We start from the raw sequence: 16,404 nt of genomic DNA on the forward strand, positions 1-16,404 counted from the left end.
GGTTTTTCTATCTCGCTCAAGGCTGATGCCAATGAGTCAATTTTACTCGAAGGAGGTAACTTTGACTTGTTAAACCTGTGGTGGTTACTGGTTAAGTGCATATAACGTTTTAAAATTAGTAAGACATGAAAAAAGGTTTGAAATATTAAAAAAAATTAAAAAAAATAAAAAATTGTCAAGCATGAAGACATGTATGTATTTAGAGATATTTAAAGGTTTGAAATTCAAGCAAGCTCATTGCAATGGATGCCATGCCATGCCACTCAGTTGACATGGGGAGATTAGGGTGATTCCCGTGAAGCTTAAGGGGCACTCTCTGAACTGAATTCTCTACTTTCTGTTTGAGCGACTCAAAACTCAAAAGTCCATTTTTTTATGTTGGGACATCAAAATCGAACTCAATCAAATCACAACGTACACATGGAAACCAAGACCAGAGAGAAACCAGACTCAACGAGGTGGGCCCCGAACGCGTGGGACCTCCTCAGCGCAGTGCGAAGCCAATCACCGCTCATCCAATGCATCACCAACTTTGTCTCCATGGATCTGATGGCCAACACGCTCCTATCCGCGGGAGCATCACCGGCGATGATCCACTCCGTGGAGGAGATCCCGGACTTTACCCCTCACGCCCACGGGCTCTGCGTCAACGTGGGCACACTCTCCGCAGACTGGCTACCGGCCATGAAGGCCGCCGCCGAGTTGGCGTGTAAGTCAGGCAAGCCGTGGGTTCTTGATCCCGTTGCTGCCGGAGCTTCCGGCTTCCGGTTAAGGGCTTGTTTGGAGCTTGTGGAGCTTAAGCCTAGCGTTATCCGAGGAAATGCCTCCGAGATCATCGCGCTCTCCAAGGCTTCTGTTGGCCCCACTAAGGTAATTCAGTTAAAGAATACGATGATGTTTTTTTTTTGAACGTGAATACGATGATGTTGCTTTGTGTGGTTGGAGGTTTTAGCATTATGTTGGTCACTAAAATGATAAATAACTTTATTAGATTAACATATACTTTGAAAGAATCTACCTGAGAAAACACTTATCATATTTATTAATTCAATATTTTAGAATTAATAAATATTTGTTTTCAAGGGTGTAGACAGTTCCCACGAGTCAATTGATGCAGTGGAAGCTGCAAAGTCATTGGCTCAAGCAAGTGGTGCCATAGTTGCAGTGTCTGGAGCTGTTGACATTGTTACGGATGGGGAGAGAGTTGTTGGTGCTCACAATGGGGTGCCCATGATGCAAAGAATTACTGCAACAGGATGTTCAGTCACTGCCCTCATTGCTGCCTTTGTTGCTGTTGATCCTGTACATGCTTTTGAAGCAACAGCTTCGGCCTTGTCCATATTTGGGGTTGCCGGTGAGATGGGAATGAACATGGCCAAGGGTCCAGCTTCATTGCGAATGCACTTGATTGATTCGCTCCATGGGCTTGATGAGGCTGATGTTCTTTCTCGCGTTAACATAACCAGTTTGTCATAGTAGATGGGAGCTGTATGTATGGTATGTTGACTGTCACTAGACCTGATAGACTGACTATTGTATAGCGCCCATATTTTTATCATGAAGACCTCGTATGAATTGGTCAGTGTGTTAGCTGCTACACATTTTTGTTTGAAAATAGAGCTGCTGAACTAGTTTTTGTTTCATGAGAATTGTAGGCAGCTTTGGAGGAGCTTAAGTCTTTGTTCTTCATTACTCGACAACCACACTTGTTTTTTCTTGATGCTTAGTAATCACGATTTTCTGTTTTTTTCCTTCTAACTAGGTGTTTTCTCTAGTATATTTCATGTATGCCTGGGACGCGTTACACTTTTTATGATATCTCGATTACTTATTAAAGTAAAATAAAATAAAAGAATTGTAGGCAGCTTTTGTTTGAATGGTGTCTGAGCTTAGTATTGATGATGTGTTTGGGGATGATCACACCATAACAAGTGTGGTCATCCACACTTAATTATCTCCATGGAAGGAAGGTGATAACTTCCATGGAGGTCAAAGCAAAAAGGGTGCAACTCTTCATGAAGAGTTGCTTGGCTGTCTACAAATAGACAGGGGGTTAGAGGACGAAATTCACTTAATCTTCTGGCCTTTTTCTCTTTGTTCTCCTCCTGGATTTCCATCCTAATGGGAATAACCTTTCCATCAACTTCCATTGATATTTATCCAAGAACCAACAAGTTTCTCTTGTAATTGCTTTTTCCCTTGTTATTTTCACTTGTAAAGTGGAAAAAGATTTGACGATCTTTGCACATTTCAACCAATAGTTTGGATTTGAGTTGTGAAGCTTTATGACTTGCTTACTCCACTTGTATAAGTTTCATAAATGGATTAGTCTTACATTCTGATCCAAACAAAGTAGGAGGAATCTATAACTCATGGGTACCTTCAGTTATAGAGCAATAATTGTAGTTCAAAAATTCACATCCTTTGTTTACTTGTTCGTTGCTTGTCAACAATTATGGATCATCAATCTTAAAAAGTTTTACTTTACATCATTGATATCCTGTCTCATGAGTGAGCTTGTTCTTTTAGAGAAGTATGACATTTAAAGGTTTTTTTTTTTTTTTTTCACGGTGGTTACTCTAGCAACCAGCTCTGGCCAAAAATGTTAAAAAATAGATTGTAGTTCGAGTGTAATGCAAATTCAATAGTATATTGTGAAACAAAATTGCTTATACTTCAGCTTTTCATTGCAAACCTTTTTATTGATGTGAGTGGCAATACTACATCTTGCATATATGGGATAATCAAGATTCTATTACAATTGTACCCCTAGTAGGGTAATCAAGTACCAAGACATCATCTTTCATATGCCATCACCATAAGCAGAAAACTTCAGAAGTCATGACAGGATTACAACTAAGAGAGATAAAATTTTCAATTATCTTGACTTACAGCAGTTACATTAATAGATACTAACCATCTCCACACAAACAAAGCAGCACTCGTTTTTATCATACATTCTCAGTTTTCTTATACATTCTTAATATTTTAGATGGACGGTGATCCTCAACAATTCCTCTGCACCATCTGTGACATGTTGACCTGGAGGGATCAGTGATCGTACTTCCGCAATCCCATAAGCATTCTTAAACTTGCCTGTCCCTCCTGTCACTGACAAATATGAAACAGTACTCCCAATTTTGTATACTCCATAGAAGTTTAGGCTGTCATTATATTCCCCTCCTTCCATCATAGCCGTAAACGCCATCATCTGGGTGGTCCCATCTGCAGAGCTTGCCACATAAACTCCTTGAGCTTTTCCCAGTGTTTGTGACCCCAAATCCGGACTGGAGGTCAATATGTCATCAATGACAGTGATCGTTCCAAAGCCTAATCCCAACCCATCAGGTCCCAATTGGATCTGAGGTGGGTTTTGATTATTTGGATTTCCTGCAAAAGCAGTACCAGTTAAGCCAGTTCCTAGTGGGAGACCAGTGACACCGTTAATGGTTGGAATGGCACCATTGGCATTGGGGATGGCAACCCCGCCTTGTGGAGGGTCAAACCCTATCTGCTTTGCAAAGGGCACTTGACCGTCGTAGATGTTACCTAACAAGCCAGTGATTGGCCTAGCTGTTGGGCTACTACCTCCAAGAATGTCATGCATGTATAACTCAAGCACTGGTTCTTCTTTGCTGGCTGCTGCAGGATCAACTGCAGCAATGACTCTTGCCATGTTCACAGTTGCAATTAGCATTGTAATGAGAATTGTTGGTGATGATTGCTTGAACATCTTGAAGTGTGTATATCAGAGGGTTATTGGATCCTTGAGGATTGAAAGATGAAGGTTTATGGATGATTATGCAAGTGGCTTATGGACCTTGCTTCATATATATTGAAGGCATAACCAGCTTAAGGTGGAGTTGTTGGAAGAAGGTGGTGGTGCAGTTGTTGAAGCTATGTTAGTTATGGGAAGTTATTGTTGTTTTAGGTGTATTAGCTATTTATCATCTAATCATTTAGATTTGTTTTAGGTATAAGCTATTGATCGTTTTAGAAAGGGAAAAAAATACAGATGGCATGCAGAAGCATGGTCTCATCTATGCTGGGTTCCACACCCAACTTTATTCACAACAAATTTGAACTGATTGTCACCCAATTGTGTAAATTTCGGAGTATTTTCCTTGCAGCTGATTCACTTTTGGTTAATAGCAACAACAGATTGCTGGGATAACGTTTGTTCAAAGCTGATATGTTGAGCGCTACAGTCCCCCGCATTTGCTGGTTGCCTGTACTAGTAATGAAGCTGAAATTGTGGAACTCCTGGGAGACGCAAAACGGTAAATCGACAAGTTCTAGAAGTCTTTAGTTATAGGCAATGCCTCTGATTCCATTGATAAGTAAGATTTTTATTGAAAGCACTAAAAAAAAGAGTGTGCATTGCAGTATCTATGAGTTTTAGCTCAAAATGATGCATCTTCTCTCCATAAAAATAGGGTAAAGGATGAAGTCGTGGGCTCAAAATTCATTGGATGTTTGTGCAACTTCTTAAAAAAAGAGAGTGTATCTGTGTAAGTCGAGTTTGCCAATGATTGAAGTGCCAGAGTCTCCTTAAGAGGTGAACTTCGACCTTGGTTAACATTGGTCTCTTTGGTTGTGTGGAGGAGTCATGGGGAAAGTTTAAAGTCATGTTACTGCTATAATCTTGTCAAGTCTGCTATAATCTTGCCAATGAGTTTCTAGAAATGATTACTTGTCTGAAATAAGACTTAAGCTTTTCTTTTCTTTTTGATTTTTGGCTTTAACAACATAATACAGGCTATTTGAGAGCAAGGTTTATGGAACATGCCTGTCTTGTAGGGATGACAGGTTTCGGAAACCACACTTAAGAGGAAATGAAATTAAAAAAATCCAGTTTCTTGACAAGGATGTATGTTGTGTTTTCCCTTTTAATTTTTGTTTTCTTGCCCCAGTGTTCTTTGCTCAGTGGCATTTCAAGGTGCATTTTGTTTCATTGTTTGTATTGAAAAGCACCGCTGAGAACAAATTTGCAAGGATCATAAACAACATCCATCCCCATATTTCAACAGAACAACTCTTTTTCGTTTTCTTTTTTGGTACAGTATTACAAATCAAGAACTGAAGAAACTTGAAAATTAATTTTGACAAACTTCAACCAAACTGAGAAATTTAAAACCCATGCCCGGGTTCACCTTCAAGAAAAACTTCACATTTTTGTCTTCAGATTTTCATACCATACTTAGTAGGTTAGATGCACTGTAATCCTCAGCAATGTTTCTGCACCATCGAGGACATGTTGACCAGGTGGTATGAGTGATCGCACCTCGGCAAAACCACTTGCATTCTTGAACTTGCCAGTACCGCCAGTCACTGACAAGTATGACAGGGTGCTTCCTATCTTGTATATGCCATAGAAGTTCAGGCTATCACCATATTCTCCTCCTTCAATCACGGCTGTAAATGCCATCATCTGTGTAATTCCGTCCGCCGAGCTCGCCACGTAAACTCCTTGAGCTTTGCCAACTGTCTGCGACCCCAACTCGGGCCCGGAGGTCAGCACATCATCGATGACGGTGATGGTTCCAAACCCTAGTCCCAATCCATCTGGTCCCAGTTGGATCTGAGGCTGGTTCTGATTGTTTGCGTTTCCTGCACCAGTTAAGCCAGTTCCAAGTGGTATGCCAGTGACACCATTAACGGTTGGAATTGCACCATTGGCATTGGGGATAGCAACCCCACCTTGTGGAGGAACGAAGCCTATTGGCCTTGCAAAGGGCACTTGACCATTGTAGATGTTTCCTAGCAAGCCAGTGATTGGCCTAGCTGTAGGGCTATTGCCCCCAAGAATGTCGTGCATGTATAGTTCAAGAATGGGTTCTTTTCCGGTGGCCGCTACGGGGTCAACTGCAGCCATAATCATCCCCACATGCACAAGTGCAATTAGCATTGTGAGGAAAAAGGAAGCTGATGATAATCCTTTGGACATCTTGAATTTCTAAGATGAAGAAGATTATGGGGTTTTGGATGAATATGAAATGGCTATAAACCATAGTATTTATATAGAGATGGAGAATGTGAGATGAAGATTGAGTTGTGGTGATGCTAAGATGGTGTAGTGGTTGGGTTTGTGTTAGTTATTAGAATGTGAACCATTCCATTTTGGGGCATCTTATTAGATATTCTTTCTTGGAAGCTGACTTCAGTGTAGCGGGTACAACTAACCCAAAACCATGTCATAACATATAATTTGCAAATGAACACCTTATGCCCTATAGATATTTTTCAAGGAAAATAAATTATACAAATTTACCCCAAGGCCATGCCATTCATGACCAAAACTAAACTGGTCTATGTTGTGCCACAGATGGGACATGAACACTGATTAATTACAAAGACAGCAAGTTAATCTGAGGAACCAAGCCCCCAGCCTTCATATGCTTAAGTCAATGGCTAAACTAAAATCAACCAAATAGTGTGAATACAGAAATTGGTAATTGTTATTACCAGGCATCTAATTCTCGACTTGCCTATACTATTTTTGCTAAGGTTGATAATTTTTTACACAACTCGCAAACATGACATGAATTCAATACGAAATTAGTGAGTTATAGTAAAGAGGTTTAACTCATGCATCAATACGATCCGAATCCGACACGCAAACACGAATTACCATCCCTAATTTTTTCTTTCTTTTCATGAAAGTTTATTTGTCATTTATGTTGATTGAAGAATAACAAAGGCTGAAAGAATTATTACAATATAATAAGGGAGAAAAGCTAAAGCAAACCAAAGGTAGGTGTTTGGGAGGGAGGGGGGTGTGGGGGGAAGCTACATTTTTCATTGCCAATCATGGCAGAGTCGAGTCAGCTGTCTGTTGCACAGGCTCATCATGATCTCTGACTTTGTTCTGTATCACAATCGGGGAGATCAGAGTCCATACTGTATAAATACTGCAGATTAGTAAATAAGCAAAGAAGAGAGAGAAAGGAAAGAATGATGGTCTCAATCATTACTTCACAAAAATGTTCCAAATCCTAGCTCAATTTTTTTTTTTTTTTTATTAAGTATTTTATTCTTTCCGAAGCTAAATTTCTACATGTAATTTACATATAATAGTAATAATAACAATGACAATAATAGTAGAAACTCTAAGTTGAATGATGACACTTAACGTCAAATCTTTAGCTGACACTACTATAATTTCTTATTTGACTTACCTAATTGCATATTACTATTGATGTAATGACCAAATTTAAAGTGCTATTGAAGGTGATTGCCAACAAAAGAATATATGGTAGATTGGTGTTTATATCTTCCTTGCATCTACTTGCATACTTGTAGTGCATTTCAATTGACTCAATCATTTCTGTCCTTAAAAGCATATCAAGGTACCAAAGTAATTTCAGCAAGACAAAGATGCCTCAAATTATAAAGATTTAAGCAAAATTTTGTGTAAGCAATTGGTAGAGGATTGCCATTACTAAAGCCCACCAGCTCGAGTTTTATCCATGTTTTGTCTATTTACAAAGTCCATCGCAGTGCTAATTGGCCTTAGCACAATTTAGCTAGATGGGCCACCTCTATTATCTTTAGTGGATGCAATCCCATTTCATCCATTCCCCATTAGTTATTGTTCCCATCAGTGATTTAACCAACAACCCCCACCACCCCCCCCCCCCCCCCCCCCCCCCCACCCCCCCCCCACCCCGCAAGTCTAGGATCTTCTATGCCCCCTTTTTTTTGTCCTTAATCAGAAAAAAAAAAAAAAAAACGAAGAAAAAAAAAAAAGAGAAGAAAAAGTTGAGGAGGATTTCATCTACATGAATTTGCTTACAGTATATTGTGGCTGCAAACCACTCGTTGACTATTTTCACCCATGTACTTGCCCAGCCAACATCTATGCTCCACCTGATTGTTCTGAAATGCATAAGCATATATCCATAATATGATATGAAAAATGGTAGATGGAAAGATTTAAATGACAGGAGGCATGAGTAGTTAGATTCTTTACTTCCTGGCTGAGTCATTTAGGTTCCAACTGATAAATAACATGGCAAAGTACATGGCCCCAAAGGCGAATACCAGGTGGAAAAATCCGTACTTGTAAGGAATATCATCATCCTGTTGAACTTCATCTTTGCGAAACTGGAAAGAACCAGTAATTATCATAGTATTTTGGCAAATAAACAAAATTGCAATAATGCTCACTCTTAAGGAGTGATTAGATTGCCCCAAGGATGTTCCAGATATTTCACATTTATCCTCAGGTAGCTGACAAAGAGAAGAAGACATGATACCGTTTGCATGATTCATTTTGTTGGATTCATATCTAAAAAATGAATTAATTGTATGGTGTTTTTGTTTTCCAGTTGCTAATTAATTGATTGAACTTCCTAAAACTAATACATGTTTTCCTGCCTTCTGTCAACAATCGAACAAAATTTGTAAGAAAGATTTTTCTTTTGAACTGGCTCATGCAAATGGAGGAAACAAAGTTGCAGCTGTTTATTCATCCAAAAAAAAAAAAGTAGCAGCTGTTTGACCTTTCACTTTAATGGAGAATATCTTTAGTGAGTAACCACTGCAACTGAAAATGCTTTTTCCGGGAGAGATGGCAGTGTTTGCTGACTAGATGTGACTAATGATTGAATTTTCTAACTTATTGCATACTCTGAGGGGTGGTGACATCAAATAAGAAATAGAAACTCACCTGAAATGATTGTGAATCAATCCCAGTTGAAAAGGTTGCCATGACAATTGCACATATTGCCATCAGGAAGCTCTGGAAGGTCAAGACACCCATGCAAGGAAAGAAATATTTTTTAGTTAATTCACCTTCCTTCTCTTTTTTCTTGTTTTTTTTGGGCAAAATTTCCAACTATGTGCAAGTATTTGATGCATCAAGGACAAGATAAATAGCATGGCACAGATGTTTTTATTGTTAAGATGTCAGCAATTACCAGACAGACATTCATAGTTGCAGTGTTCATATGTTTCGAATCTTTCAGTTCTGTCCTATAGAGCACTTGAAACAGGTTCAATTATATTTGCTGCACATTAAACTATTAAGTTTCATGAAACAAAAATTTTAGTTTATATATTGATTCATGCTGTTGGCTGTGGTTTTCAGAACAATTTCACCACAGGATATGGATTTTTGTTCCTCCAAAGACCAAGAAAAAAAATAAAAAATGGAAGCATTTCATCTACATGAGTGTTTAGATATGCTCCCAGGCTTCATTGCCTTCATTCTTTAATTGAAACTAATATAGATGTATATTTTTCATGGGATGAAGTGTTCTCATCATGATTATGATGATAGTAAAAAAATACAAGAAATTGCTTAAATGAGGTGCTTATATTCAGTCGTGAAGAAATGGCCACACTGGTGACAATTTCTCATAATAGTGAAAGATTCCAACAGTCAAAAGAAGAGCAAAGCACGATTTTCCACAACGCATTTAAAAATATAATTGGTGGACACTAAAATGGTTTCACAACTCTTACGAGCATCTTGGTCCAATCACTTACAAGTATGGTGGTCCAATCACTGTTTCCAGTCACTTGCTTTTTTGTGTTGCATTCCACAGTGGCAGGTTCACTGAAATGCCATGAGTCAATCAGAATGAAGCCAGATAAAAAAAAGTGTGTGATCGATCTAACAAATGTCAGGGAAACCTTCTAAAAGCAACATTTAAACTGGTATTCTTATACAAAGAAACAAGATGTTTATCAAGCTTTCACATCCAATACATGTATAGTCAGGGAAACCTTCTTAAGGAGTTCTGTATCAAATATGTTTTGGAACCATCACTTGGAACTCCTAATGAAATCATCAAAAGCCTTATTTAAGAGATGCATGTTTTGACATCAATATTATCCTAAATGATTTAATTAAAGCATACTATGAATATTGAAAACAGCAAAGAGATAGGATCTAGCCCTCCCAGAAAAAAAAATAAAAAATAAAACTATCAAAGTCAGTGAGTCATGATGTGGGCATTTAGTCCTAACCTTCTGATTGCAGACCAACAGAGGAAAACAACATAAGAAGCCATAATCCCCGAAGATAAAAGACCTCGGTTGACCTGCAACAAGCATCCATATAATAGCAATTTTGGATATCAATCTGGTGTTGCATTTAAAGAAAGCAAGGTGAAAGGGGAACCATTTCCTCATGATAAACATGATACAAGAATAAACTTGAAACTGCCGATGATAGCATGGTTGGATGTGATGATATGTTAACACATTAAATCCCATACCAAACCAGGCAAGAAATTACATTACTAGGGTGATGTGTGCAATGAGAATTTGTAGAAAATACATTGAATAGTCAAAAATGAACATTTGAATGCTTAAGTAAATATATCATTAAGCCCACTAAATATGTGGCTTTCATTTCCTTCTTACAGGGTTATCATATTGTCATTCTATTGACAAGGATAGAATTTGGTTATGTTCCTATGTGCACGTCAAAGGTTCGAATGAAGTTCATGTAGAATAACTCAACTAGGTGGTCCTCAAGAAAATGATAAGAATTTTAAATCATGATCATGCTCATCCTCATTGTGTCACATATGTCACAGTAATTGAACATTGAATAATGAAAGGTTAACAACTCCTAATCATGCTTAAAGTGATGAAAGATTGCTTCCTAGCCTATAAGAAAAAACAATCAGAACTGTTTCAGGGAAGAAATACAAACAAATTGCTAACCTAAATTTTATGTATCAATGTTATGCAGAGCATTGTCAATGTCCTGCACCTGATTAGAGGAGAAACTGTCATTATGGAAGCAAAAAGGGTTTAAGTTCCTATGACACAAAAAGATCTTTTCTGTTATGGGGGAAGGCTATTGTCTTTGCAATTTGTTAAACTCATGAATGGTGCATCCATCAAAACCAACCTATTTATTCACCATATTGGAGACATTACACATAAATAGGATTCATTCAATCATCTTCTGACATGAGGATGTCCCTGAAATTGAAGAATTCCTTTTATAGAAAATTAGGGATTTAAACAGGATGGTGCACTGGTTTCAAACTCCCAGTTTCTATAATTTAGTTAAAACAAGAATCCAGGCCTATCTAAAGCATGTACTTTGATAGTTATTTTAACTTGATACCACAAAGTCATATTATTTTCTGATCTAGAAAATTTAATATCTGAAATTGATTTGACCACTTCAAACTGACTGGAAAAGTAAAAAGGTACTTTAGAAAGAAATTCCTAGAGGGCACACCTTGGAGTGCAAGGATACAACCATCATCACAATTAGCAGAATTGCAGTCCATGTGATGAAAAATATGTTGAGTGTGCATGACGATCTTTGGGCATAGAATGGGTACATTAACACAATTCCACATATGGAAGCAATGTAGAAAAGCGTTGACGTGAATAACCCAAGGGAGCAGCTGTAAAATATAGAAGAAGATGCTATCAGCAATTTCAATGACAATTTCAAGTACCCAAAAATAAAAATAAAAAGGGCTAACGATCCTAGACATTAATACATCGAATTCATCAATAGTATAGTATATGTTTTTGGAAATCATATGCCTTTCTGCAAATATTAAAGGTATGGGTATTAGTATTACCATACATCATATCTTATACTTGAGATTAATATTTTTCTGCAAAAACATGTCATAGACAATCTAAACACATCTAAGGAGATTTGTATCTTGCCAATAGTAAGTCCAAACAACATATTAAAATCTTATTTACATTATCCATAAATTTTAAAAAATGGAAAAGTGGATTGAAATTTTGAAAAGCTCATTTAATTTTTTTTTTTTTTTTTTTTATCAAGCTCATTTAATTTCTAAAATTCTGTTATGTGAACTTTAAATATACTAGGAAAACTGTTGGGATGCAACAGTGCCGTTCTGTTCACGTAGACAGCTCTTAAAACATGTCTTGCGGAGTGCGATTTCGAACGTCATAAAAGGCTTTTGCTTCCCTTATTGGATACCAATTGGTTTTTAGATGAGATGGTCAAAAGCCCGATTCAACAAATAGTATCAGAGTCAGGGTCGTGGGTTCAAGTCGTGGGAGCGTCACATTGAAGGAGGGATTATTGGGGTGCAACAGTGCCGCTTTGCTCATGTAAACGGCTCTTAGAACATGTCTTGTGGGGTTCGATTTCGAATGTCATAAAAGGCTTTGGCTTCCCTCACTGGACACCAATTGATTTTCATATGAGATGGTCAAAGGCCCGATGCAACAAACATGATCAATGAAAATCTCTAAGTAACATTATAGCATATAAATTATAATTTCAACCTGCCCTTAATTTCTCAAAATCAAGAAGTGGAACACTTGCTTTAGGCATCTGAGCTAGACACATGTTCTGAAGGCACTTACATAGTCTAGATGTTTGGACCAAGCATTTTAAGCTTTTGATATTAATGGTATGGACTCGCATGGCACCTAACAGTGACTCTTATGATATATAGGCTTTTGCACCGAGCAAGAGTTTGTACCTTTGCTTGATTTCCTTATCAGGCATCCAGTAATTATTCCACCAATTGATGAACTGGATAACACTTATGAGTTGGAGGAGGAGAAAAATCCTGTAACATGGAAATCACACCTTGATGTCAGTGACAATGCACATTAAAAAACTCAAGATTAGAGAATATGGAGTACACAAGTTATCAAGAGATTTTTATCCTTACTATCTGCCTCTGCTTAATTCTCATAGAATATGAGGAGAAGGGAAAAAAAAAATACCAACAAATTGAGTTCTCTTTTACGATCTTCCATTCATTTGTTGTTTCTGAGATCCACAAATAACCTTTGATTGAGTACTTTAAATTCCAGAAACCTTTTCTATTTAAAATGGTGTCCATCTATCCCCGTATTGTATAATTGCTCTCTAGTTGGGATTGCTTTTTGTTGGTTCCAGTCCACAGAAATATCAAAATCTTATAAGTGGGTTATATTCTCATATTCAGCATAAATAAGGATAAGCCTTTGAAAAAGTAGAGTAATAATTAATCAGATTTTAAGTTTTTATTTTATTAAGTATAGACCCTCAAATCCTCAATGGGCCAAACGGCACTACCAATCCTGAACACAAAAGAAAAGGTTGCATGGTGCAAAATTCTGTAAATTCTGGCGCATTCATTTTGTGCAAAGCCGCCTGAAAATTTGGTTTCGTGAGACTGCAGTAGTGGATTCAGTATCAAGTCAGAAATTTGGGATAAGGCATCATAAACTGTTGGCCCTATATAGCAAAAGTTTCTGGCAACTATATTTTCACTTCTTTAGGTAGAAGCATTTCAGAAGGAACTGGAGATTACCCTGCACCAATACGAGCAAATTCGCCTGCAAGAAAATACCACCAAGCTTGTCAATTTCTGGTATATTTTTTTTTCTTTCAAGACAGAGCAAGCAAAGAGACTGCTAGCTTTTAAGTTAAAAGGAAAAGATGAACATTCAACCGTATAAGGGATCCCTTTCATAGGGCTGAAAGGGGAAGCTTCCAGTATTTGACTAAAGCTATCTTTCTTTGACCATTGTTATTTTGAGGAATGAGATACTAATAGTATGAATTAAACTCATATATAGACGGCTCCCTACTGAAACCCAAAAGTTCAACATAAAATAATTTCTTCTGACCAAAACATAATGTTCAACGTACCGTATAATTGAATAAAGTCTGAAGAGAAGAAGAATGGAACTGCAACGGATACAACGAATAGGAAAAACTTAGATGCCCAACATCTTGAATGCCAATTATTGCGAGCTTCAAACAATTTCCTTGTTTTAGATGTTGTAAGAAACATTATAAAGAAAAATATCTGAGATTCAGTGTCAAGGATGCAAATTCATGAATATGGAAAAGTATACTAACAACTCAATAGATACCATTACAAATCAATAATAATACACTACTATGTAATCGTCCAGTGTTTAATACTATATGCTAAAAGTACATTTGAGTGATTTTTTACAGTTTCTATTTCTGGTCCGATTCAGATCAGAATAATGGAGAGGCACAACTCTGATTTGGGATTTTGAGGCCTGGAATTTGGAATATAAACCCATTTTCCCCTTAAACCACTTCAAACAGGCAATTTTTCTAGAGAATCAGGTCGAGGTTAGATTAATTCTGCCGTTAAAACTATTAGTAATGTGCAAACCAAACTGAATATAGACTTCAGACAGATATCATGTTCAAGAGAGCTCTCAGCCTAGCAATCACGATTAGCCGAAATAAGAGATTTCATCATTAAGCAAGTAATATACATGATATACTATTAGCAAAAAGATACAAAACATCCTAAACTCACACGAAGAACTCCCAGCGTTCGAAAACAATCGCGTGCCCCAGTTCCACATGCTCTTAGATCTGCAAAAGAAAGCAAGCACAGAATCATTAGATCTCCATTTCACAATGGAACTGTATATAATTAGGTCTACAACAAATACATATATAGTTTGAGGGGGAGGAGAACTGAGAGGGGAAGAACATTGTCTTACAATGTAGCTGAGGTAAAAGCCTTTGTCCATAGTCACGGACAAACCAAGCAATAAGATTTGTTACCAAGAAGATAATGCCATATGAATAACGGGCTCGCAGTGACTTCTTCCTCTCTACAGAGTAGTCAACATTATTTTGCTCCAATGACCCACGTACTTCTTCCTCAGAAACAAGCTCAGAGTTTCTTGGCCTAATATCTGCTTCTGTAGCTTCAACCGCTCTAGTGGACACTTTCATTCTGGTGTTTCAATCAGTAAAACAAAACTAATGAACTGATCAATATTACTCCTTTTTCTCCAATCCTCAACATAATGCCTCCAAAAAAGTATCAACTTCAAAACAATGCCCAGAACAGGAAAATGTGCAGTTATGGACTGGATAGAACACCAGCAACAATAAGGAGAAAACCATATCCAGGGAATCCCATGATAATAGTAATGATGAAGAAAACGCATAATGTATAAAACAAAAGGGAGAAAAAAAATTATTATGAAAGTGAAGTTAAAAATTCAAACCTTTCTTTCCTGTTTTTCCCCGTGGTATGTGGCTTGAAACACCTGAGCAAGGAGAATGTGAATGAAGCTCTTTGGTCACTCCTTACAAGAACTAAGAAGGAAGCTACCAACTTGTGGAGGAGTAGTTTGAAGCTGGGAGTATGATATTAAAGTTGCAGCTGTGGTTCATAACCGTTGGATTCCAAGAACCATTTGTCAATGTCGTCTTTCGTGATGTTATATTCCCCGCCGAACAACATAGAGACCTTTGATATTATTCAACATTTAATAATGGTCTTCAGGAAACAGCCCTGATTAGTTTACATGCACGAACACACAGACCCACACTCTTTGACTTTTGCATGGAGCATCTCCCACGTCAATAATTAACCTCAACATAGTCCAAAGTCCAATTACGTACAGCTCATTGTATCCCAGCTTTCTTCTCCTTTCCACCATTGTAACGATTTTGGTATATTGGAGATACTTCCTCTGTTTCAACCATATCAGATAAGCCAGAAGAAACATCTTTCCTGACTAAGAAAAAAGTACAAGATAAGAAGAAGAAGAAGAAAGCAGGTGTGAGGGGACATTGGCACAAGAATTGGGTAACCATTCGTATATAAGTTTAACTACACTTTTGAGCTGCACAATTTTCTTCACATAACTTAAACAGCAAGGCTTCATATGAATGAATTAATCAAATAACATTAACAATGCTGTTCAGCTAATTAAACATTTAAATTTGTCAACTTTTTTTTCGATATTTAACACACATCTCACGGGATATACCATTTACATTGTGTATGCAACAATGTAAGTGAGAAAGCGAAGAAAAATCTCACGACGCACTCACACACGAGACAGTAGTGTGATTGTGGCATTAAATCAAATAGGTAAAGGTGGTTTTGATTGTTTGATTAAAAAATGAGGATGAAGTTGTATAAGATAAACAAGGCCAGGACAAGCCACATTGACCAAACCCCAAATGCCCTCCAGATTTCTAGACAGTGTGGACCCAATTCTTCTACGCGTCTAATTGACCGTTGGGGTATAATGGCGGTGACTATTTGAAAAGCTGTACACCATATTCAGCCTGATCAGTATATATAAAAAGAATAATTAAGAATCACGAAAAGGAAGGAAGTTGAAAAATAATGTATCAAAATAATTTTATTTTAACTGTTTCTATTATCATGAATGAAATTTAGATGCGTTATAAATCTTGTACTATCATTCTTTCATTTTCCTACTTTTGAAAATTACATTTAAATCTGTGGGGTCATATGAGGGATCCACACGAACCTCACAAATCTATTAGTAATTTTGAAAAATGAGAGAACGAGAGAATGACAAGAAGAGGAAATGAATTATTTCTCTAAATATCATACGTGGTGTATGGACCACACTTTAAATATTAAAGAATATCTTACATAAGTTATATAAAATTGT

The 16,404-nt window shown here is 37.3% G+C and overlaps 4 protein-coding genes across 7 annotated transcripts; 1 reads left to right on the top strand and 3 right to left on the bottom strand.

Moving 5' to 3' along the window:
- Positions 1-252: 252 nt before the first annotated feature.
- LOC133858530 (hydroxyethylthiazole kinase) lies at positions 253-1,658 on the top strand. Its single transcript, XM_062294008.1, has 2 exons — positions 253-870; positions 1,084-1,658. Exons 1-2 carry the CDS (start codon positions 376-378, stop codon positions 1,474-1,476), a joined length of 888 nt encoding a protein of 295 aa, XP_062149992.1. The 5' UTR covers positions 253-375; the 3' UTR covers positions 1,477-1,658.
- A 1,032-nt stretch (positions 1,659-2,690) lies between these two features.
- LOC133872771 (dirigent protein 16-like) lies at positions 2,691-3,789 on the bottom strand. The gene has a single exon (XM_062310376.1). It carries the CDS (start codon positions 3,731-3,733, stop codon positions 2,981-2,983), a length of 753 nt encoding a protein of 250 aa, XP_062166360.1. The 5' UTR covers positions 3,734-3,789; the 3' UTR covers positions 2,691-2,980.
- Positions 3,790-5,019: 1,230 nt separating this feature from the next.
- LOC133872781 (dirigent protein 16-like) lies at positions 5,020-5,981 on the bottom strand. The gene has a single exon (XM_062310388.1). It carries the CDS (start codon positions 5,945-5,947, stop codon positions 5,201-5,203), a length of 747 nt encoding a protein of 248 aa, XP_062166372.1. The 5' UTR covers positions 5,948-5,981; the 3' UTR covers positions 5,020-5,200.
- A 646-nt stretch (positions 5,982-6,627) lies between these two features.
- On the bottom strand, positions 6,628-15,429 carry LOC133858532 (uncharacterized). 4 transcript variants are annotated; one of them, XM_062294011.1, is made up of 13 exons: positions 14,974-15,429; positions 14,458-14,696; positions 14,250-14,326; positions 13,616-13,775; positions 13,275-13,299; positions 12,453-12,542; positions 11,210-11,381; positions 9,976-10,049; positions 9,493-9,562; positions 8,672-8,743; positions 7,973-8,106; positions 7,796-7,869; positions 6,628-6,900 (listed from the first exon to the last, which is right to left on the bottom strand). In XM_062294011.1, the coding sequence occupies exons 2-13, from the start codon at positions 14,693-14,695 to the stop codon at positions 6,809-6,811; spliced, it is 1,278 nt and encodes a 425-aa protein (XP_062149995.1). In that variant the 5' UTR covers position 14,696; positions 14,974-15,429; the 3' UTR covers positions 6,628-6,808. The 4 variants fall into 4 exon arrangements, with proteins under 4 accessions (XP_062149995.1, XP_062149993.1, XP_062149994.1 ...); XM_062294009.1 differs by having other exon boundaries at positions 7,796-7,878; XM_062294010.1 differs by having other exon boundaries at positions 7,796-7,878; positions 14,458-14,722.
- Between the last annotated feature and the right edge of the window lie 975 nt (positions 15,430-16,404).

Source organism: Alnus glutinosa, chromosome 1 (assembly GCF_958979055.1).
Source record: "Alnus glutinosa chromosome 1, dhAlnGlut1.1, whole genome shotgun sequence".
In the NCBI taxonomy this organism is placed as follows: domain Eukaryota; kingdom Viridiplantae; phylum Streptophyta; class Magnoliopsida; order Fagales; family Betulaceae; genus Alnus; species Alnus glutinosa.

Excerpts from the sequence above, each read along its gene's own strand:
- LOC133858530 (XM_062294008.1), top strand. The coding sequence starts at position 376 with ATGTTGGGACATCAAAATCGAACTCAATCAAATCACAACGTACACATG. Across the intron at positions 871-1,083 it reads CTTCTGTTGGCCCCACTAAG|GGTGTAGACAGTTCCCACGA; the intron begins GTAATTCAGTTA and ends TTTGTTTTCAAG.
- LOC133872771 (XM_062310376.1), bottom strand. The coding sequence starts at position 3,733 with ATGTTCAAGCAATCATCACCAACAATTCTCATTACAATGCTAATTGCA.
- LOC133872781 (XM_062310388.1), bottom strand. The coding sequence starts at position 5,947 with ATGTCCAAAGGATTATCATCAGCTTCCTTTTTCCTCACAATGCTAATT.
- LOC133858532 (XM_062294009.1), bottom strand. The coding sequence starts at position 14,695 with ATGAAAGTGTCCACTAGAGCGGTTGAAGCTACAGAAGCAGATATTAGG. Across the intron at positions 12,543-13,274 it reads TTTGCTCGTATTGGTGCAGG|GATTTTTCTCCTCCTCCAAC; the intron begins GTAATCTCCAGT and ends TCCATGTTACAG. Across the intron at positions 9,563-9,975 it reads TGTTGGTCTGCAATCAGAAG|TGAACCTGCCACTGTGGAAT; the intron begins GTTAGGACTAAA and ends ATGGCATTTCAG.